This window comes from Triturus cristatus, chromosome 9 (assembly GCF_964204655.1).
Source record: "Triturus cristatus chromosome 9, aTriCri1.1, whole genome shotgun sequence".
Lineage (NCBI taxonomy): Eukaryota > Metazoa > Chordata > Amphibia > Caudata > Salamandridae > Triturus > Triturus cristatus.
This window is the reverse complement of record NC_140592.1, coordinates 619,383,135-619,406,160: the sequence shown is the minus strand read 5'-3', so window position 1 is coordinate 619,406,160 and position 23,026 is coordinate 619,383,135. Positions and strand designations below refer to the sequence as shown.

General features: G+C 46.0%; 1 protein-coding gene across 2 annotated transcripts in view; it reads right to left on the bottom strand.

Annotated features, from left to right (window-relative positions):
• NPAS1 (neuronal PAS domain protein 1) overlaps window positions 1-23,026 on the bottom strand; it is a 500,301-nt gene that overhangs the window by 330,520 nt on the left and 146,755 nt on the right. For both annotated transcript variants that reach the window (XM_085625659.1, XM_085625660.1), the window contains one exon: window positions 1,331-1,575. In XM_085625659.1, the coding sequence (XP_085481785.1) occupies window positions 1,331-1,575 (245 nt within the window). The remainder of the gene's footprint in view (window positions 1-1,330; window positions 1,576-23,026) is intronic.

Here is a 23,026-nt window from a genome sequence, read left to right as displayed (position 1 = left end):
CGGAGCGGTTCCGTCACGAGCACAGCGCCACCGCGCTGCCCCCAAACCCCCCCCAGCGCCGCGGCGGAATTACTGCCGCGGCGAAGGGGTTAAACATTATATCAAGATCCCTCAGCCTCTTCTTCCAGGCGCGCGCACACGCACCAATGTTATAGTTATGACTATGGACCCGGAGACCCCATTAGTCCTAATACCAGCTCACTAGTTTGGGGAGCAGGATTAGAATCAGTCATGCCAAGCCATTGGTCTTTAACACAAAGTCATCAATCCTGAACCTGGAGGAAACAAACAGCAGCCCGTTGTGTTCTACGTCGTTTTTGGCTACAGATTCAACATTGCAATGCTTTGGTGAGGTCAAGTAATGTGGGAAATGTGGCAAATATAAACCACCAAGGCAGCACTCTTTCAAAGTCATTGAATGCCGTAGCATTTCAACTAGGGGCTTTCAATGAAACACGTCTTATCCCTGGTGGCAGCTCACATCAAGGAACAAGATCATGTTTTAGCACATCATTTAATCGGGTTTTTCCATCATCCCAGAATTTGTTTCATTCTCCAGCGATTTTCCAGAAGGTGTGCAGGTGGTTTAGCATCTATTTTCCTGATCTATTTGCTTCTGGTGCACAACTGCCCATATTCTGCTCACGCACTACAGATATAAGGACTTGGAGGACATAAACGCGAGACCTATTGCATTGCAAATGCTTGTTTTGTTGTTGTTAACGCATCAGCTCTTAAAGTACTGTTGGTGGCCTTAGTTCTATGCAGTTCACTATGCCTGCTATTGAACACATCTCCAATAGGAGGAAGGCAGCAAGCCCAGCCTCTGGCATGCTACTATCCAGCTGAAAGAATGACTACCAGTCATTTCTTTAAAAAACAAATTGGACCTCCTCTAGCCTGGTGACTGCTCCCTGCCCCTTACCTTACAAGACTTTTGTGAACTGAAATACATAAAATAGAGGATTATCGTAGTAGAGTTGACAGTCAACTAGATAAAAATAGTGAGATGCCACTTATAAGTGATAAACCACAGCCACTTAACTCATTGCCACTGACTGCATATCCAACCATAGATGCACTTCAGTCCTCACCACAATGACCTCTTAAAAGTAAACTAACAACATGGCTGCCAGCCATTCCAACAGAAACAACCACTCAGCAAGAATTGGAGAAAGTCATTGGTTCAGCACTCAATTTACGCTTTGTGGCAGCACCACTCAGGGGCATTTCCCAAATTCTACCACAAAGTCTACAATAAAAATGTCCGCTGACTACTTCATCAAAAAAGGGACTAAAATCACACATGTAATGTTTCTCACGGCCTTACCTTTCAAGGCACCAGACGAGGCAGAGCTCTCTGCCCGCAGGCTCCACGGTGGGTCACCATGGTTGGCAAAATCCCTCATCTTGAGGTAGCTGATAGTCAGACGCACAATGGACGCCTTGTCCAGTTGGCTGGTGATGGCCCCCGGTAGTGGCAGCATCTTTGCCAGCTCGTAAAACTCAAAGTTCTCTTTCCCACGTCGCGACCGTGCAGCATTTCTGGATTTTTCCTTTCGGAGAGCCTGCAAGCTAGAGAAAAAACAGCCAAAAGGAAAATTATGTTAGGACTATTGTTCATTCATCATCAGGAGTGGTATAATGACTACAGAAGGAATTGATACAATCTGTAATGCTAGAGAGTGTTATAAGTGGAATATAACAAATTTGCAAGACATAGTAACCCTTTTCCATACATTTTAAGGAGCATGATTGCCACCAAGGAGTTCAATGACCATATAGAGGAACAAGGCCAACAGCCGACTACCTTTATAAAGTCATGGAACTCCAAGGGGGATTACACTATCCTTTTAAAATACAGCAGATAATAATTTACTCCTTGTTATACATGGTCACACCATTACCCTTCCTACTAACCGCTTAAATCATTTCTGTCTTGCTCCTTCATGTGAAAGAGATGCTGTGGTTACAAACATGAAGAATACAAGCGGAATCTTTAGTGCACAATTAAAGATCCCAAAAAGAAGTTGGTAATTTGTTGCAAAAAGATATTAGAATATGTTTAATGGAAGTCAGTTTAATTTTTAAAAATGCTGTAGGTCAGAATGTGTATAAACATGCAGGATCCTTCTTTTTTTCATTTAATAACTTACAGCATGCACAAAATAAAACTACTGCTCTAAATATCTCCTTTCTGCTTCTCACTGCTCATTTTAGAGAAACAGATCAAGAGAAAGGAAAGAAATTTCCTATTTTCCTTGTTTAAACTGCAGATGCATTGATGCTCCCAGATCTGCCTTTCACCTTGGTTATGACATTACAACTCAATTGTAATAACTTATTTTTAAAATGTTACGTCAAATTGTCATTAAAAAAATGAAGTAATTAAAACTCCCAAACGACCTATAGTTCTTTGTATGGGCTCACTAGAGCTCTATGGGGCTATCCATTGTAAAACATTTAACATACCATACTTGAACTCATGATATTATGTATATTTTTATTATAGTTTTTAAATTATTCATATTTTTCTTTTTGATTTTCCTAAGTGTACAAAAACGTAAAACATGATTAAAATTTTAATTGTCTCAAATATACAATAATTCCACTTATTGGTCATTATAACAATTATGTTGATATATTATTACACTTTAAAAAGTAATACATATATAATAACGTTTGATATGTCCCCCAAAGTTTACCACACAACCATTCTGATCTCATACACAACAACACACTACCACTCTATCATCATATCCATCCACTACCATGCCTAAATGGCATACACTGTTGGCAATCACGGAAAGAACAATTCCAAAAGATTTCCGCGAAGGTGTTGTAGGCTGGGGTAGCACAACAACCAGGTCAAAGCACGTTTCGGTGGAAACTTTCAAATTAAATCCACCTTCATCAGGACCACCCATTAATAGGTTTAAAGGTGAGTGGTTGGGGAATAACAGATGTCTAAGACAGCAAGTATGTGCCTCCTCTCCTTCCAGCCAGGATTGAAGTGTGAAGGAATCCTAGGCACTAGTCTCTCAGTCCGGAATCTAAAAAGAGATCCACCAACTTTTAAAACTCTTTTAATATTTCCATTTGTGTTTCCAAAATTTCCAAAATAGGGTTTGTTTAAGGTGTCACTTTGTTACCATAATTATTTTAAAGAGGTAACCGCTTGAAGTCCAAGACCTGGGTACAAACCCCGTCCTACACCACGCTCGTGTTCCAATGGCAGAGATTTTCAGTACATCATTTTGTTATTACATGGGACACAACCTGTCAAAACTAGACTGCAAGAAGGAAATTAGAAATGGGATTTCATACAGGGATATCAGGCTTTCATGTATTATAAATTCATATAATAGTAACTACTCATAGTTCTTCTACAGCATACATGGACGTTTTACATTGGATTGTGGCAAGAGAGGGACAAACTATTAGGGTTGTATATTACTGTGGCCAACCCTCTATATTAAGTTTTACTTGATCCAAATACAATATATATCCCATATGAGTGATTTATTCCATATTAAGAAATGCCAATGCCGGTCTCCTCGAGATAAATGCCCACTCTAATCCCAAAAACAATACACAATAGGATAGCGGCTATCTCTCTCTGAACACTGTTTTGGGTCTTCTGTGCTATGGGTTTCTTTTACCCCAAAGTGACTTCCTGATTGGAGTATTTTTAGAGTCTTTGAATAGGAAGGAGAGCCCTCTAAATATGAACTCTTGTTGAGACATAGCAAGCATACACTCAGCTTTTCATTGCCCCAAGATGCAACTTTTACTAAGTGGCGTCAATCCTCCTTATAGAACTCTGACTTAAGTAGAAGTGAGTAAGGCAGATGAGCTCCAGTGGACTACCTGCCCCAGACTGCTTAGATGCCTGATGAAGGAGCCCTCTAAATCGTTGCCACATGGGCTGCATTGGGCGCTATAAAGTGCATTGTTATCAACCCGCTGCGCAGGACGCTTCAGCAGATGAGCTCCAGGGGACTACCTGTCCCAAACTGCTTAGGGGCCTGAAGGAGCAGCCCTCTGCAAGGTTGCCACCTGGGACCATATTGCACATTATCAGTTTGTGCCATGTGCACCTTTCAAAAGATGCACCGGGTGCAAACAGTGATAATGCGTCCCTTTATGGTGTATTCGCTGCCCCCAGGGTAGCCGCAAACTCGCGCTGTCCTGGGGACAGTGCTTTCATGTGAAACCACGTAGCAGCCGCTCTGTGTTTTCACAGTGCAGATGGCACCGGCCTGCACTTTCAAAGTGGTTTAGAGATCCCCTTGCAGGAGGGTGCAGTCAGTGACTGCACCCGCCTGCAAGGGGATGTCTGAGGGGGTCCATGGGGCCCCTTTATCCCCTGCAGAGGGCTGCTGTCAGGAGGCGCACTGTCAGTGAACCTATGGAGGGCTTTTTTGACTCTGCACCCATGTATGTAATATGGCGCGGGCGCAGAGTCAAAGGAATTCCCTCATTTGCATAGGGAACGCCGTCTGTTGATAGCGCTGGCGCTTTAAGTGCGCCAGAGCCATTGGTGACGCACAAGCGTCCGGGGGTGCGCAAAGCAGGCGCAAAAACCCATTGCGCCCCCAGGGCACCATCTGTAATGCGGCCTCTGGGCAGCATTCAGCGCTATAAAGCGTGTTGTCATCACCCTGCTGAGTGGGATGCTCCAGCAGGCTAGCTCCAGAGGACTACCTACTCCAGACTGTTTAGGGGCCTGAAGGAGGAGCCCTCTACATCATTGCCACCTGCATTCCATTCAGTGCTATAAAGCGCGTTGTCATCGCCCCGCTGCACGGGACTTGCCTGGCGACGCCGACACCAAGAGCAGGTCCATCCTATTCCCTTTGGCACCAGGAAAAGCTGGGGAGGCCCCCCCCTGATTTTGCAGCCAAACAATTGTTGAACAAGAGTAAGATCTTTCACCCCTGTTCCATCTGTGACAATCGACTCTTTGGCACTTCTTGGCCATTTGTTGAGCTTGCCGAGTTGGGCCCTGTATTTTTGCATTAACCACGCAGCAGGAGGTGCGGGCGCAGTTGACTGTACGTGCATCGCCTATAACTGCGCTGACTGAGCACCAGCATAAGGGGAATTTTACCTGTCCTCTGAGTCTCGGGAACTGATAGGATTGCCTGCTGCATCCTTCTGGTCTCTTTGATCGGCGTGGTGCGAGAATTATGTTGCCGCCCTGACGGTGTTCTATAATTCATACCAGCGTTTGCAGTGAGTCAAACGCCTCCTTTTCTTTTCCGGGGGGCTTTCTTTCTTTTTCCATTTCAAGACTAGCTTAGGGCTTCATGTCAACTACTAACTAGTTTTATCAATTGACTTTATTGTCTCTTGTTGTTTAGACTGTTGTTTGTTCTGTAACCACTAGGGGCGGCTATTATTCCCATTTTGTTATGCTGCTGTCTATCTTTTCGACTGAGTTTTTTAACGCCTTGAGTGCCTCCCTTAATTTGCTATTCACCTAGCATTGTGAAAATCACTTTTACAGAATACCTTCTGACACAGCTGGAGCCTTCCTGTGGCTTGTGCTCTCCCTCTATTGTTCTCCAGCTCGGGCCCTCACTTGTATTCGCCCCTCCTAGTAAGTGGGGATTGTGAACCTTTCTAGCCTAAATGGGGAAAGGAAGAGCACTGAAAAACTCCCTGGTGAACCCATTGATAGAAAAGCCCCAGATTATTGCTCATGGAACTGCACCTTGCAAGACATAGATGATCTCACTGAGGAAGTGGAGCATATTTCGCATTCTGCTGCTTCAAGTAAACCTGGTGCCAAATCACACAAATCTCAAGTAGCTCCTTTATTCAATAAAATGGCCGGCAAGGCCAAAGCCAAGTCACTTCCAAATACTTGCCCCAAAGAAAAGGGGGTGGTGAGTCATGTCAAAGCTAATCAGCAACCGTGTATCTAACCTAATCCATCTATCCCTCTAGAACCCGCAATTGTATGTTCCAATTGCCCCCCACCCCGGCTTCTAGTGTCCAAGCCGCTAATGGCTCTGGTGCGCTCTCAACCGCTACCCATCAGACAACAGCTGCAGAGGAGGCCAGCGCACCGATTAGAGAACTCTGGGAAGCCATTCATTCTCTGAGGACAGAAATGACAGACCTAGGGGGGATAGAACAACTATTGATGAACCCCCAGCACCTTGGGTCCCCGCCAGCAGGCTATAAAGAAGGGAGCAAGGGCCTCTATAAACAAGGGGCCTTATTCCATTCTGATCTTCCATCTAATCTGTCTCATAATAGACCATATTGTGAGGCCCCCTCGGACTCTTTACCGTGCCCCAGGGCCCACAACCGGCAACCTCCATCCTTCCTGCCCGGAGTCATGTGCCAAAATCCCCTCAGGCGAGCAAGGACCTCCAATCTATCCATCCAAGATATGCCATGGACGGCGGAATGAGAGGCCCACTCTCCAATCCAGTCTATTCTCAAAACCACTTTATTCCTACCCTAGTCACAACTCAGAAATCGGTACCTCACCCGAGCTTCATCCGTATAATCGTTCATCTCCAGATAACAATCTTGACTACATTAAACTGCAATTTTCGCATCCTTCTATTGCAAACGGCCTATGTCCCTGCAAGCATGGACACACACCCCCATCCACTCCTTGATCCAGTTTAAATCTAGAGCACCTCCCCTGCAGAGGGCTGAGCAATTCCATTTCTCCTCATCATTATCCCGAGTCAACTGACTAGAGACTGGAGGGAACCCTACAATGAGCACTAGACTGGGTTCTAAACCCTGTCCATCTAAAGGGTATTCAAATAGTTCTAGCTCTATCCCAGCTATTTTACCATAGACCCACTCAGCCCTAATCTATCCTACCAGTATTGAAGTGCACTTAGTTATTGCTGAAAATTCCTTGAGTCTTCCTTCTAGTGAGCCCTCTATTCCACTCCAGGAAACCCAAGCTTCCCCCTGACTAGCTCCATTAATAATAGTCTTATACTGGTCTCTTGGAATATTGCTGTACTCGAGCGTAAGTATGCCCAAGAGTACTGGGCGGCTTTTATTGAGAACGGCGATATAATTATGTTCCAAGATACCTGGGAAATCACACCCTCCAACAGCCAAGGTTTTAAGACTTTTAATGTTCCATCCCCTAAGTCCTAAGCTGGTAGATCATCGCGTGGCCTAACTATATGGTTTAAGATCTCCTTGAGCTGCATGTAAGGCAGATACCCATTGACTCTCCTAATCTAATCAGAGTTTAAGTTTCCTCATGGAATAAAGTTAACTATTCCTCTTTAACGTTTATAGTAGGAGTGTTTCGAAGACTATCGAGTCCCTTGTCCCACATCTTCTGCGAGATACTATTTCCAAGATTGGGGAGGAGCTTCCGTGATTGTGGGTGGGGATTTTAACGCAAGCTTTGAACCCTCAGCAATATTAAGGAAAATAGCAGGGGAGAAAGACTGATACTGGGGTATACCATGACTCGCAGGACCCTGCCTAACAACCCTCGCAAATGTAGCCTTGCAGATGTTGGATCTCTGCATGTGCTGCCATTTGAGACCTAGTAACAGCAGAGCAATGTCAGATGCAGAGAGGTGCCCCGCCTTTAGAAGGAACTCCTAGCGGAGCCACATTGATTGTATCCTTGTAGATCTCTGTTCCTGGGAAAACATCATCGAGGAGGAAGTTCTGCCCTGGTTTAAGAGTAATCATTTTCCTTCGCTCTTTATCCTCTGGAGAAACCTAGATAGGCTGGAACCTCGTGGAGATTTAACGATCAGTAACAATCAAAGGAAGGTTAGGTGAGAGAATGTTATGATTAATTAGTGTGTTTATGCGCAACTATATTTGGACTAGGTCCCTATCTTGCTCACCTAGCAGAGTCAGAGTCAATTTTATGGAATTGTAGGTACAGTATCAGTTTACTCATTTGTCTGCAGCCATTCAACCCCCATACATTCCATGTGAGGGTGCTCAGTTGAAACTTGTGCTCAGTATCCACCTCAGCAGACACTGCTCTGTCAACCGTGGCCACAACTCTCTAAGGAAACAAGCCAGACACCCTGCAAGTCGCGCAGTGCCACAATCACTCACCAGTGCAAAGTAAGTAGTTGTACAAAACCCAATCCACCCCCATCGACGCTGTGCCCCCCAACAAAAGACACAGCTGTACATCACCTACCCCAAACCCACCCAATTCCCTGAGAATGAGACCCAGAAATGAACATTGTGGAACACACGTGGAGACAGATAGTGCACGCTGAGCACCCCTGCTACAACAAGTTGCAGGGGGCCGCATCTTAAAAATAGCTTGCGCCAAGCTTCCTTACAACTATTACAGGAGTGGAGTACCACCCCATAGTAATGCATGTGATGGAGAACTTGAACTTCATGTCAGCCTAGTGGCAACCTGCACCCAGGACCTGCAAATAGACCACAGAGGGAGTAAAGATGCTAGACCATAAATGGCCTACACATTAAACATCCGCCATTACCCCTACAGGGGCTCTCCCCTGCACTAGGAGAGTAAAACATCATTCTCATACACGATGGCAGCATGCACGTATTCATCATTGAAAAAGATAAAGGAGAGAACAAAGATATGATTAGTCAAAATGGGAACAAGAAAGACATAAGTTTAGTTCCTCTCAGTCCTGAGAGACCTCTGGCTCATCTTCTTCTGAGCTGAGTGAATGATGATGGGCACCTGCCGCCTCTCATTTCTTGATGAATTGCTGCAGGAGTTTAGGGTCACTGAAAATCTTGGCCTTTCAATCGATGGTAACACGTAAAAGAGATGGGTAAAGCAGAGCGTAGTCTTGCTGCAGTTCTTGTCATGTATGTTTTGCTGAGGGAAACTGCCTCAGAGCCTCCTGGACTTGCAGCATAACATCAGGGAAAATAAATAGATCAGTGGCCTCGTCGTGAAGTGTCCTTAATTCCCGAGACCTGCAGAGCTCGATAATTGAGCAGTCTTGCAATGACTGGGCGGGGCCTGACCCCCAGCACCAGACCAGGCACAACAGAGCAGTGACAAGATGACAAAAGAAGAGGTATGCAGTTCCTGTTGCGGGAAGGAGGCGGAGGCAGGACAAGGGACTGGAGAGATGGCTACACGCTGGTAGTGTTAATGGGAAAGGAGAGGAACTAGGAAGTTCTTTCTTTCGGAATGAGGGCCCTCACACACCAGCCTGCTGGGTGTCATGCTTCATCATCGGCCATGCTCCTCGTCGGGTCGGCGCTGCAATACCCGACGGGCACACTATGCAGGGGATCTTTGGCGGAGATCTTTTATTCCTTGCCGTATGGTGCACTGGGTGTAAGGGGCCTTGAAAGTGTAGGAGTGCAAATGTGTAAATTAAAACAGGGAAATGGAAGAGTCAGGTAAATTAGACTTTAATGATCCTGCCTTCCCCCTGATTAAAAATAGAGTTGGCGACTCACTGCAATGATGTTGCAGGGTGTTGCGCTCAATCTCGTTTGGTCGACATGTTTCTTGCCAGTTTAGTCGGGATGATCTAGCGGCAATTCCTCAGGACCTAGAAAATAGTAACTCTACACTCAAAATGTGATAGTACCCCGCACTGCCGGATCCGGCAGTGCGGGGTAGGTCACCCGTCACCTGGGCCCAGTAAATTGGACACTAATACCTTACCCTGTCCACCACTTGCCGTGATTTGATGGGGCCAATCGAAATATAGTTTTATATTGGCTGCTGCATCAACAGGTACTTTACCTCTTGGTGCCACTTGTTTTTATCAAAAGGCTAATAACACCACAGTGCCATCACATTTTGAGTGTAGAGTTACAATTTTCTAGGTCTTCAGCCTGCATCTTCCCAAGTTGTTTCTGTGCCCCTGCGGCTGAGACCTATTCGCCCTCCGCCTTCGATACACATTGCTCCACGACATTCAGACACTCTGCATGCCTGTCAATTCATTCTGACATCCTCTCCTTGCGATAGGAGAGAGTGTCTATCTTGCCATCAAACTTGGTGACACTAAGCAGCATGGCAGTCAGAATTTGGTGCAGTTCTCTGCCCATCTCTGGCACAGAGACATAAGGACCCATCTCAGGTGCCGCTGCACCCTACTCACATGGCCAAGGAGTCTTCCACATCTCAAACTACATCCTGGTCGGACATTTATCCATCTTGCCCATAACTACCAATGATGTTGAGCCTGCGGCAGTAATCAAGTACATACAGGGCAGCCACCACACAGAGCAGTTCAAGGGTAACACAGGTAGCCCTGCACGGTGCTTTACACTATTACGCAGGCAGTGAAGAACCTGTAGGGGAGCCCGCACACATAGCCAGGCCTGCAGAGTACTTGGAGGACAAAAAGTCATATCACTGAGCGAGACCAGCTCTTTAATGCCGTGAGGGGCCCAGGGCCCCAGCAGTGCTGCACTTCAAGAACAGACGTCCCCGGCAGGGTCTCCCTGTCAAACGCTCAACTTCTGTATTTTAGTATGGTGAAGAGTGCAGATCCGAGCTCAGCACAGCAGCATTGAAAAACCTGCAGGGGGCACGGGGTCCAGATCAAGGCCCGTAAGGCACCTAATGTGGCCAAAGCTTGCACCAAAGGACAGCTATCCCTCTTTCAGCGGGCCAGTAGGTAGCAGGAGGGTTCACCATACGCCTCCCAGGAACAGGCACCACAGCACACCCACCAGCGCATGGACGAGGCCCGACCAAGTGCTATGGCGGCAAGTATTTAGTCAAGATGCTGCACACAGGGGTTGCCACGTCCAGCTGTATGCATCCCCACCGCTCTCCTCGACCATGTAGTCTATCCTTGGGTGGGCCAGCAAGATCGCCTATGTGGTCTGCTCCATCGCTGCACAGGCGCGGGCCACACCTGAATATCCCAGGGAGAGTTGGGCCTCCTGACGCTGCTAGCTGCAGGGCAGAAGTCCTCAGCAGGGCCCCCAACAAATGCTCACCTCATGGCCCTAGGGATCGCGGGTGCGCAGGATAGAGCTCGGTCTCTGAGCCATGCTGCAGCCCAGTGGCATGCCTCGGTCCCATCCAGGGCCAACAGCCAGCGATGAGAGGCCTGGTGCTCTCCGCAGTTCTCCTCTGTGGGCATCGGGAGACACTCCAGTTGAGTCCCAGCCTGCTCCTAGATATGGTGCCCGAGGATGCAGAGTACCCCTACCAAGCACTGAAGGCAGCGAAAATACGCAGTTTGAGCCCCGCACCACCCAGCAATCCTCGCAGTAGCCTTACAGCCGCGTGACAGCCTGCAATGAGCGTCTACAGGGTCCCAGGTGCCGTTGAACTGTGGAATTTTGGCAGGATTAGGCGCTCAGCATGAACAGTAGGCAGGGTAGTTGTGCAGGCAGCCGCAATAGTCGATTTGGGCACAGAATTATTTAGGATAAAAAATGTGGCTAAAGGAGGTCTCCTAGAAAACAGCCTTTTTCAGGCCAGACTAGCTCCGCCCCCCAACAGATTGCTTTAATTATTGTTAAGTAGTTGGCTCACATATTGTATTATTGATTTGTTACTTTTATGGTCTTTGACCGAAATAAAGTATTTAAGGGAACGAACGAGTAAAAGAGGGTCCCTGCTATCTATGACCTCTTTAGAACAGAATCTTGAAGATTTCATTCTTTAGAACACGTATGTCCAAAGTAACTCCAGAAAGGCTAAATCCATTCTAGATATTTTCTATAACAACTGACTATGTATTTGAGTTCCTTTTGGATACACTGTATGTAAATTTGTTATATGTGGATATCCCAAGAAATTTTGAAAAATTACAAAACTGATATGGCTTGTTTTCTCCTCTCTGCGGAACTTGGCCAGGCGCTTTAGATGAGCTCTGCCTATTGGAGCATGACCAAGTCCGATATTTATGAGGCTTTCCATGTCTAGAGTGGCACAGTAGGCAAAAACAATGGACTGGAATGTGGCTCGAACAATAACCTCTGGCTAAGATTAATTGAATCATTCCACTCATCCCTTTATTGATATTTCAAAAATCTGGCATGAATACAGACTTCCTGAACCTATGTTGGATCCCCCTACTCTCGAGACACCACTAAACTCACATATGGTATAAAGCAAAAGGCTCCCAGGAGGACATTATGCTGTGAGGGGTGCCTTGTAGCAAATTCCCAGCATTCTGGTGCCATTTTGGGGGAAAGAAGATGAAATGCAAGGGTTTGCTCTACTCCTAAATGTTGAAAGTTGCACTGAGCACCACCCATTTCTCGTTCCAGCTGAAGTTGAAGCTGAAGGGGAGAGAATGTGGCCTAACGGCTAGGGCGGTCAACCTTGGAGCTGCGGAACCGGGTTCGAGTCTCAGCAGGGACGCTTAATATTCTGTGATTCTAGGCAAATCACGTAATCTCCCTGTGCCTAATAAAAATGAATGTGTCCGTTTGTAACATGACTGGTGCTCATGTTAAGTGCTCTGATACCTCCGTGTCTAGTTTGCGCTATATTGTATTGTATTTTAATTGCATTTATATAGCGCTTACTACCCCTGATGAGGCGTCCAAGCGCTTTTTCAGGGAGTGGCAGGCTACTCCGGAACCCATAAAGGATTAGTGTTGAATTAGTATAGTGAAATATAAAAGTGATTTAAGTGGTGTATAGTTTAGTCAATTATTTGGATTCAGAAGGATAGCAGAAGGATAGAAGAGGGAAAAAAGGTTCTTATTTATATAGCACTTGTTACCCCTGATGGGGTGTTGCAGCGCTTTTTTGGGGGGCGAGTAGCACGCTACCCCAGAAACCCATAACCCCATATATAAAACTCCACAAAAAAAAGTCTCCTTTAGCCACGGAGGTTAAAACCTTTCGTTAAGATGTGTCACTCTGTGACATTTTGTGTGCGCCTCTCCTAGAACTATGTGCGTTTTTAGCATGCAGACTTTCAATGAGAAAGTAATAAATAATTAAATGCAGACCGCAACAGGTTTTGAAAGAGAAACTAATATATGAAAATGGGTGCAGAGGGAAGCAGTGGGAGCAGCCAGTGTCTGGAATGATGACTTTATTTCTTCTTTAACCTTTACAAAGAGCACTTTCTGATGGAAGGTTCCCACAAATGATTTTATATATACACAGTGATGCATATCAGTAACCACCAGCAGTTCAGACGGTACTGTGGCGCTGGGCCCAGGGATGTAACGGGCCCGCTGCACCACAATTATGTCGGTCTTCTCCTGCCCTTAAAATAGCAGGATTGACTGTTTCGTGCTGGCATTGGGCACCATGACATCCACAGCCAAAAACGCATACACCAGAGACAAGTGGGGGAGGCACCTGTCCCACAGGGTCTGCTCATTTTCCTATAAATTGTAACACTGTGGAATCTCGCTGATGCTTATCTTAGCTTTTGGTTAATCTATGTTTATATGCTGCCCGTGATATTCTGCCTGAGAGCGCTAGTTGACAGCGCTCAGGCCTATCCTGACGATGCTTTCATGCAGTGTCAGGATTGACCGCTGTGCAGTCTGGGAGCCTGTGCCCAGATGAAGACGACGGGAAGAGCGCAATGCGATGGGCAGCGGCGTTCAAGTAACTTCTAATTTTTGGGGGGGAGGCAGGTCCCATCTACAAGAAATGCTCCGTGGCAGCCTCAGACCTCTTGGGCCCATGCCACTGCACTTGCTGCACTATTGATAGCTACGGCCCTGGGTTAGTATTGCACTGCACTCAATAAATGTGACAGGCTTGAGGCGCCATACATCACTCAAGTATGAAAAAAAAATCTGCATCACAAAACAGTGTCAGTGTGGCCTAATGACCATCAATCACCTGTAGATAGATAGACAGACAGACAGACAGACAGACAGACAGACAGACAGACAGACAGACAGACAAACAGACAGACAGACAGACAGACAGACAGATAGATAGATAGATAGATAGATAGATAGATAGATAGATAGATAGATAGATAGATAGATAGATAGATAGATAGATAGATAGATAGATAGATAGATAGATAGATAGATAGATAGATTGATTTTATATTAAATGTATGCTTTTCTTTTTTGGCAGGATCTTCTCCAACCCCCCCCCCTTTTTTAATTTACTTCTATCCTGCCTTTACCACTATACACCCCTAACCCCTCCCCATTCCTTCCTTTACCACTGCCCACCTCTAAACCATAAACGTAATATTTTTTTGGGAGGGGGGTGGGGATCCTCTGATATACCTCCTTTTTAAATGTACTCCTAAACCTTTCTTTACCCCTACCCACCCCTAAACACTAAAATGACCCTTACCTCTCTTTACCACTACCTACTCATAAACCCTACAATTGCCCTTACCACCCTTTACCACTAGCCACCCCTGAACCCTAAATTGACCCTTACCACCCTTTACCACTGCCCACCCCTAAACTCTAAAATTACCCTTACCACTCTTTCCCATTACCGATACCAAACCCCCAAAATCTCCCTTGCCACTCTTTACCACCAGCACTCACTAAACCCTAAAATTACCCTTACCACCCTTTACCACTAGCCACCCCTGAACCCTAAATTGACCCTTACCACCCTTTACCACTGCCCACCCCTAAACTCTAAAATTACCCTTACCACTCTTTCCCATTACCGATACCAAAACCCCAAAATCTCCCTTGCCACTCTTTACCACCAGCACTCACTAAACCCTAAAATTACCCTTACCACCCTTTACAACAACCCACCCCTAAACCCTAAATGTAGCCTTATCCCCCTCAGCAACTAAACACCCACCAGCCCACATCTAGGGAAAAAATGTGAGCAAATTGTTTATCATTCATGTCGGCACGGAACGTTTATACATGAATTCTAAAATTCAACACCCTACCTGAACCACAGAGCAGGCCACGACTGGAGACAAAGAGGCTAGCATGTCGTACAGTGCAGAGTTTAAACCTTGCGCAACAGTCACTGGTGCAACAACCTGCAAGAGTTGTCCACTTCGTACACCCTGAACCCTGCAGACCAGGCTCTACTAGAATGTAGCTCACAGGCATGAAGGATTGTATGTTACCGGTATGACAGCAGTGTGCCAGAATCTGTCAAGCCACCCTTGGACAAAAGGTGCTGCCCTTCATTTCTGTGAGTGCTTTCCATTCAGTCTCCTCCACTCCTGATGGATGCCACCACATGCACTTCACCCATAAAGAATCTCATGTGTTGCTCTTGAAACTTGACTTGATAATTCATTTCATTTACTCTGGATACATCTTCTGGTATTGATGGTTTTGGGCCTACAACGCCCTACTTTAGAGATACTTGTAGTTGAGTTCAGTTGTAATTTAGAACTAGTTATTGGTGTTCAATTAATTATGTTGATTGATTCCAGTCAAATTTCATTTTAAGCAATGGAATTCACTTGATATTTTCTGCCGCACAGAGTCAAATATCCAAATATGTATATATTAGTTGCACCAGCTGCAACCATCGCCTGGTATTACCACTTTGGCTTGTTCTATGCCGTGATACGCCAACTGAGAATACATAAAACGGTGACGGATTTTTCTGGTGTATTTATGCCTGCTGGTATCACTGTGCTGCCCCAAGCTGCCATGCCACACTGTTTGCAAACACTGAGGCCCTTATGGTGGGTAATTATCAGACACCCATCACTCCCGCATGCAAACCTCCCTTCAGCGTTGCCCTTCTCGCATTGCTTCCCAATACTTTCCTGCTCCTGTGCATTGCTCTTTCGTTTCTACAGCTCAGACTACTTTTTGAGTTTTGTTAAATTCTTTGTTTAGTTTTAATCATCACTTCTTTCGATTCCAACAGGTAACACAGATCCCTATATGATCCCTTTCTCTTCTCACCCCTGCATATTGACGGCCTCACTCAAGCGCTCAATACCCCTAGTCTGGGCAGTGTAGAATCGCTCCTCTTTCCAGTTCATTGGTTTCCTTTTTATTCACCTCGTGATCCGTTTTGTTACCAACCAACAAACATTTTGGTGGCCTGGGGTTTCATCCCACTGTGCAGGTGTAACCCCCACTGCTCAGGTATCCTCTTTAGTGACCATTGAGTACTCAGTAGCACTGTGTGTTGTATCCAATGCAGGCCCTGCCCGTTGCCTTTTTTTTTTTGCAGTTTTATATAGCGGGAACTCGACCCAAAGGTATCAGAGCGCTTTATATGAGGACCAGTTACGTTACAGACGGACACGTTTATTTTTGTTAGACACTGGGAGATTACGTTACACAAAAACACATTCATGTTTAGGCACCGGAAGATGAAGTGATTTGCCCAGAATCACAGGATGCTGAGCCCACGCCAGTCTCGAACCTGGTTCCCCGGGGCCAAAGTCGGCATGCTCTGGCCGATAGGCCTCATCCTCTCTTTGGTTCTCTCTCAACGACGACAGTTTTGCGACCTTCTCTAAATCTAGCAGGCCGGAGCCAAGCCTGGTTGCTTCAAAAACAATCGCCTCCCCACCCTCCTTCGCCGAAAGAAAATCCTTCAAAAATGCGCTGCGCCCGCCGCCTCCCCTCACTCCCGACCACTGTCGCACCATCCTGAATGTCAGCCCATCCCGCAGGAAGGCCCCGCCCCGCTCCAGGAGTACAGAAACGAGCGCTCCGCCGCTGAATTTATGACTGTATTAACAGGGATTCCATAATGGGAATAATAGCTTCCAATTTGCACATGTCAAAGGTGCCCCGAGTAATTACTCGCCGTCTCTCCCGCGGCCGAGGACTGCCCTAATCTGCCGGCTGCGAAGACTAATGATGCCCGCTCTCCTTCCCCACTTTAGTACTAATTCCATATTGTTTCAGGGAACGTAGCACGATTGCCCGGTGCCCATTTCACCTTGGCAAAGGCAACACTATGCATCTTGGTGGGCACACGCCATTTTGAAAATTCCTAGAAGTGTTGTGAGGGAGGGATAAGGGAGCTGGTGCCAGCTCTGTGGAATATCAGACTGGGATAAAAGCTGCCCAACAACTTTTCAACTCTCTTTAATGAGATTGTGAAAGGTCATCAAGGCAGCATTAAACCTTTTTGGAGTTAAGTGATGTTTGAAGTTAAGTGATTAAAGTTACTTTTCTTTTGTCTATACCCCATATGTACTTGTTTATATTGCTGAGTTTGCTGTACTTGTTTACTTGCATGGAGTATCCTGGGTCCGGAGATGGCAAAGCACAGGGTATGTACACCCCTGGGGATGCAATAACGAGTGTGTGTGTCCATTATGATAACGAACGGCCTCTGGAAGCTGCAGTGTATTGGCCTGTGCTATGTTCTGCAGTTTTGTTTAGCACACTATCACACAGGAGGGTATCCTGGCGCTGAGGTTTGAGTCTAGGCATGCCTAGGGCCTAGTGGGACTACTGTGGAGAGGTGTGGCTCACTGGTTAGAGGAAGCAGACCCAGAAGCAGAGGACAGCCCGGGACCAGGGTTCAATCCCCGATGCGGCAGGGTCGTGGACCAGGGCCAGCGGACTCGATAATTCTCGCTTCGGTGCCTACTCTAACAAGGGATCACACTCGGCGACTCTGGGCATTAGCTTGCCTCATCTCCACAACGGCCCCCCACATTTGCCGGGGATGCCTGGTTTCACCTTGGAGATACCCAGGAGGGACCATCTCACAGGGATAGCCAGGATGGGTTCCCCAGCGGTCTACAGCGCCAGGACGCCTAAGGGCAGCAGTGCGCTTTACAAGACACATACATATACATTTACATACATACATTTACTAGAAAAAGCCAGGTATTCAGCTTCTTGCATAGTTCAAGGAGCGAGGAGGAGGCTGGTATGTGCAGAGGCAGGTCGTTCCATGCCATAGGAGTGATGTAGGAGAAGGCTTGACCACCAGCTCTAGTTTTCCGTATGCGTGGGATTTGTGCAAGTAGGAGTCTGGACGAGCGTGGGTTTCTGGAAGGTTTGTGAAAGCAGAAGCAATCATTGAGGTATGCTGGGCCAGTGTTATGTAGTGCCTTGAAAGTGTGGGTGAGGAATTCCTTATTAAGTGCTCATTTGTGAATAGGGAGCCATTTGGAGCTCTTTCGAGTGTGGTGTGATGTGAGTGCGGCATTGGAGATTGTGAGTGATTCTGTCCAGGGCCGGACTGGGAACCAAAACCGGCCTGGGCAAAGTGCTCGGCCGCCCCCCACCCTCCCCCCCGCGGGGGGTTGGGGGTGCCGCCAAGCACTTTGCCAGGGCCGGTTTTCGGCCGATTTTGTTACAGGGCCGATTTTGCAGCTATGCTGCAAAAACGGCCCTGTAACAAAAAAACGGCCACCAGGGACCCAAAACCGGCCCCCACCCGTGCGGCGCACCGGGGGTTTGCCCGGTGCCCGCTACGGCCAGTCCGGCCCTGATTCTGTCTGACGGGTTCTGAATGGTTTCAGCCTTCTGGTGAGTTTTTTGTTGATCCTGGAGTAAAGGGTGTTCCCATAGTCCAGCTTGCTTGTGGCAAAGTGACGAATGACAGATTTCAGGACGTTGATTGTGAGCCATTTTACAATCTTTCTCAGCATCTTCAGGGTATGGAAGCATGAGGCGGTGACGGCATGGACTTGGGCAATCATGTCGCATTTGCTGTCGATGATGATCCCAAGGTTCTTGGCGTGGGTGGTGGGCTTGGTGTCAGTCCTAGCTCTGTTAGACACCAGATGAAGTCACTCCAGTGGTAGTAACTTGTAGTTTAGGCTTTAGGTAATGTTAGTGTAAAGTTATAGTTTTATCATACTGTTGTGGTAATGCTGAAGTGTGATCATGTTGTAATTATAATGCTGTTATTGTGAAGTGTTGGCATTGTAATGTTCTAGTGGTAGTTGCAGTGTTGTAGTGAAAGTGACATTGTGCTGGTGTTGTTATACAGCTGTAGATGTAGTGTTGTTGTAACTGTACTGCAGCACATTGATAAGGTCAGAGCTGGAATCATGATACAGTGTAGTGTTGTATCTGTAATGTAGCTGTATTCTTGCTTTTCTCCTGCTGCATTGTAGATGTAGTGTTGTAATCCGGCAGTTGTGGTACTGTAAGTGTTGTGTTTAAGTTACACTAATGTATTTACAATGCTATATTACTGCTGTCCCACTTGCAGTATCAGTCACACTGTATTTTTTATTTCGTTGTAGTTTTGGTGCTGTAGCTGCAGTCTTCTACTTTTGTATTCATATTCTTATCATTGTAATATTGTAGCTGTGGAATTTTAATGCTATAGTGGTAGCATCATTTCACTGTAGCTTTGACGTATCATTGTTTTGGTGTTGTAGTATTGCTATAGTCTTCAGTCTTTACAGCATTTGTAAAGCACACACTGTCATCCTGCGGGTTATCTGGTTGCAGTGTCGCTGCCAAAAAGTTAAGGCTTGAGTCTCTTTCTGAAGTCTGCCAGCAAGGGGGCTGTATGGAGATGGAGAGGAAGCTCGTTCCACGTCTTGGCAGCGATGTAGGAGAAGGAACAGCCACTGGTGTGTGTGCGAGGGCGAGTGAGGAGGAGCAGAGGTGTCTAGAGGGTTGGAGGAAAGTTCAGTCAATGGTTGATGTTGGCAGGTCCTGGGTCGTGGAGGGCTTTGTAGGCGTGATGAGGATCTTGAACTGACATCTCTCTGGATGGGGAGCTAGTGGAGGTCTCTCAGGTGGGCAAAAGAAGTGGGTTAGTTTGCGGAGGTCCCGGATGAGTCTGGCTGTGGTGTTCTGTATAGTCTGGAGTCTTCTGAGGAGCTGGGCGGAGATGCCAGCATAGAGGGTGTTGCCACAGTGGCAACGGCTGGTGACGAGGGTGTGAGTGACGGTTTTTCTGGTGTTGGTTGGAATCCATCTGAAGATTCTACAGAGCATGCAATGTGTGTGGAAGCAGAAGAAGGTGACTGCATTGACTTGTCATTTTGTGGTCAGTTTTCTGTCAAGGATGATGCAGAGGTTGCATGCATGGTTGGTCGGTGAGGATGTGGATCCGAGTTCTGCTGACCACCAGCTGTGGTCCCATGCAGAGGTGTTCTTCCCAAAGATCAGTACTTCAGTTTTGTCAGAGTTGAGTTGGAGGCAGTTGTCTCTCATCCATTTGGCTAAGTTGATCATGGCATTGCAGAAGTTGGTTTTGGTGTTGGAGGGGTTCTCAGTGAGTGAGACAATCAGTTGAGTGTTATCTGCATACAAGTTTATGTTGAGTCTGTGGGATCTGACGACGTATGAGAGTGTGGCCATGTAGATGTTAAACAGGGGGGGTGCTGAGGGTTGATCCTTGTGGTACACCGCATCTTTGGGTTTGGAGTTGAAGGAAGGCAGCCAGAAGCTCTGTGTTTGTCCTGTGAGGATGGAGGCAGTCCACTTGAGTGCTTATTGCTATATCCCTAGGTTGTAGAGTTTGTTGATGAGGGTGTTGTGGGGGACAGTGTTGAATGCCACAGAGAAGTCTAGGAGGATCAGGGCCACAGTTTCTCCATGGTTGAAGCGGGCTCTGATGTCATCTATGGCAGCAATCAGCACGGTCTTAGTGCTGTGGTTGGCCCAAATCCTGATTGTGAGGCATTTTGAAGGTGGTTTTGTTCCAGGAATTCGGTGAGCTGCTGGTTGGTGGCTTTCTCAAGCACTTGGCTGGGTTGGGAAGCAGAGCGATCGGACAATATTTTTTGAGATCGCTGGGTCGGTGGAGGCTTTCCTTAGGAGAGTTCTGACGTCTGCATGTTTCCATCTGTCCGGGAAGGTTGCAGTGGAGATAGAGTTGTTGAGGATGCTGGTAAGCTGAGTACTGAGTGGGTTCATTGCGATGTTGTAGAGGTGGAGGGGGCAGGGGTCTGTGGCCAGAGTGAATGGAAGATTTGATGGCTGAGGTGGTCCAGGCAGTGAGCGGAGACCAGGTGGTGATGATTTGGCTGCTGTTCGCTGGACGGTTGAGGTCATTGGGGTTGGGAGTGGTGGGTTGGAGGTATAAATTGTTGTAGATGTTGAGGATCTTGCTCTGGAAGTGGTCTGAGAGGGTGTTGCACGGTTCTTGGGACGGGTGAATGGTGTTCTCTGCGTCTGTTGGGTTGGAGAATTAGTTGACTATTTTGAAGAGCTCCTTTGTGTAGTTGGGCACGCAGTTGATACGGGTGGTAATGGCTGATTTCTTGACTTCCTTGATGTGCCTGTGATAAAAGCTGAAAGGCTGTTTTGTGAGCTACTCAGTCTGCAGGGTTCTTAGTTTCACACCATCTATTCTCCAGTTGGTGGCAGTTGCTCTTGGTGGTCCTGAGTTCTGGGGTATACAAACTGGATTGCTTTGCGTTCTTGTTGGGTTTAGTAGGCATTTGCAGACCTTTTGTACTAGTGCTGGAGTAGTGGGGTTCTAGTTGTTTAGCTGAGTTGAAGCTGTAGTTTGTGGTGCGGTAATTGTGCTGTTGATGCTGTGATGTTGTAGTTGTAGTGTTGGGATGTTGTCATTGTTGTGTCTAGTTGTAGTTTTGATCTTGTGGCATTATAGTTGCAGTTGTAATGTACTGCTGTTGTTATTCAACTATTGTAATTTAATTGTTACAGTGGGTGTGGTTCTGGAGATGGATTTTTATAGATGTAATAGCAGACTGTTGGAAATATACTAGATTAATATGTGGAAAAAGCTACGTGAGTTGTTGAATGGTAAATGGTGAATATTACCTGAATTAAACATTAGTAAACATGATTTATAGTATATTGCACCATAGAGACATTGTCTGCACCTACACACAGTCTCATCATGTCTCTAATCTGATGCCCCAAAGAAAAGTGGGCTCTTGCGGGTTTGCTTACTATGCATTCAAATTCTTCATGTGGATGATGCATGGAGGTTATTACTAAGGAGGACCATAAATTACTCCATTGTAATCCCCATTTTGAATCAATTGAACATATCCTTGAGCTCAATAGGTTCCCTCCACCTCAGATTTAAATATCTTAGGTTGATTTTCAGTGAAGAAAGATGTAGTACAATGCAGTAATTAGCTTGTTTTAAGGGTATATTAAGTAAGGTAATAAGTAGAATTAGTACGTTTTTGAAACTAGCAACAAAAGAACATCATTATTCAAATAAATCAATGTGCTATGCATTTAATTTCAAGTAAAGCATATGTTTTTCTAAAATGTTATCTTACTTGTAAATTGTTTTATATTGTCATTGGATCAAGCCATAATTAACAAGCCAGTCTGCTACCTACTGCTTATGTCTATGTTTTTCTCTTTATTATAAATATTTTTATATTTATACAATAAAAAATAACTACTACTATGTAGCTGTTGTAGTTGCATTAGTAGTGTTGTAGTGCTAGGGAGGAAGAGGTGAATTTAGAGGTAGTGCCGCTGTGGTATTGTCAGCGTGTTGTGGTTATAGTGTTGCAAGTGTAATGTAGTAGTAACGTAATGCAGTAATGTCAGTGCTGTATTAACAGTGTTTCAGTTGTGTGACTGATGTAGCTGTTGAGCAGTAGTTACAATGCAATAGTACATGTTGTACTTAAAGTGCTGATAGTAGTCATGTGACTATGTTTTAGTCGGGATGTTGTGCAAGAATATAGTTGTAATGCCAATATATTATAGCATAACACTTTGGCGATGCTGCAATGTAATGTTTTAGCTGCAAAGCTCTGGATGAAATGTTGTAGTTGTAGTTGTGGTGGTGCTGTTGTAATTGTACAGGTCAAATATAGGTTAGTGACTTAGCCAATGTTGGTGCTGTAGTAACTAGGTGCAGCGGGTACAGGTAAGAGCGATGGGGCGGGATGAGGCAGGGGGGAAGTCGACATACGAAGGGATAGGGAAAATAACAGAAATAAATAAAACCACTTACCTTGCACTCGCTGCATCGCTGACTCGACGATGCAGCTAGAGCAAGGTAAGTGGTTTTATTTATTTCCAACAAAAGATTACGGTAGTAATGTATATGAGGGTGCACATCAAGACAATTAGTAAAATCAGATCGGGTGTACAGTAATAATTGTCAAAAAAGAAGAATAGATTGAATTGCAAGATCAATTTATGGTGCCACTGTCTACCATTGTGAAGAAGACACGGGAGTCACTTTTCGGTTACCACCAACTATATTACGCGGGCTTACCATAGCGGTCCTTTGACTTCACTTAGCATGGCG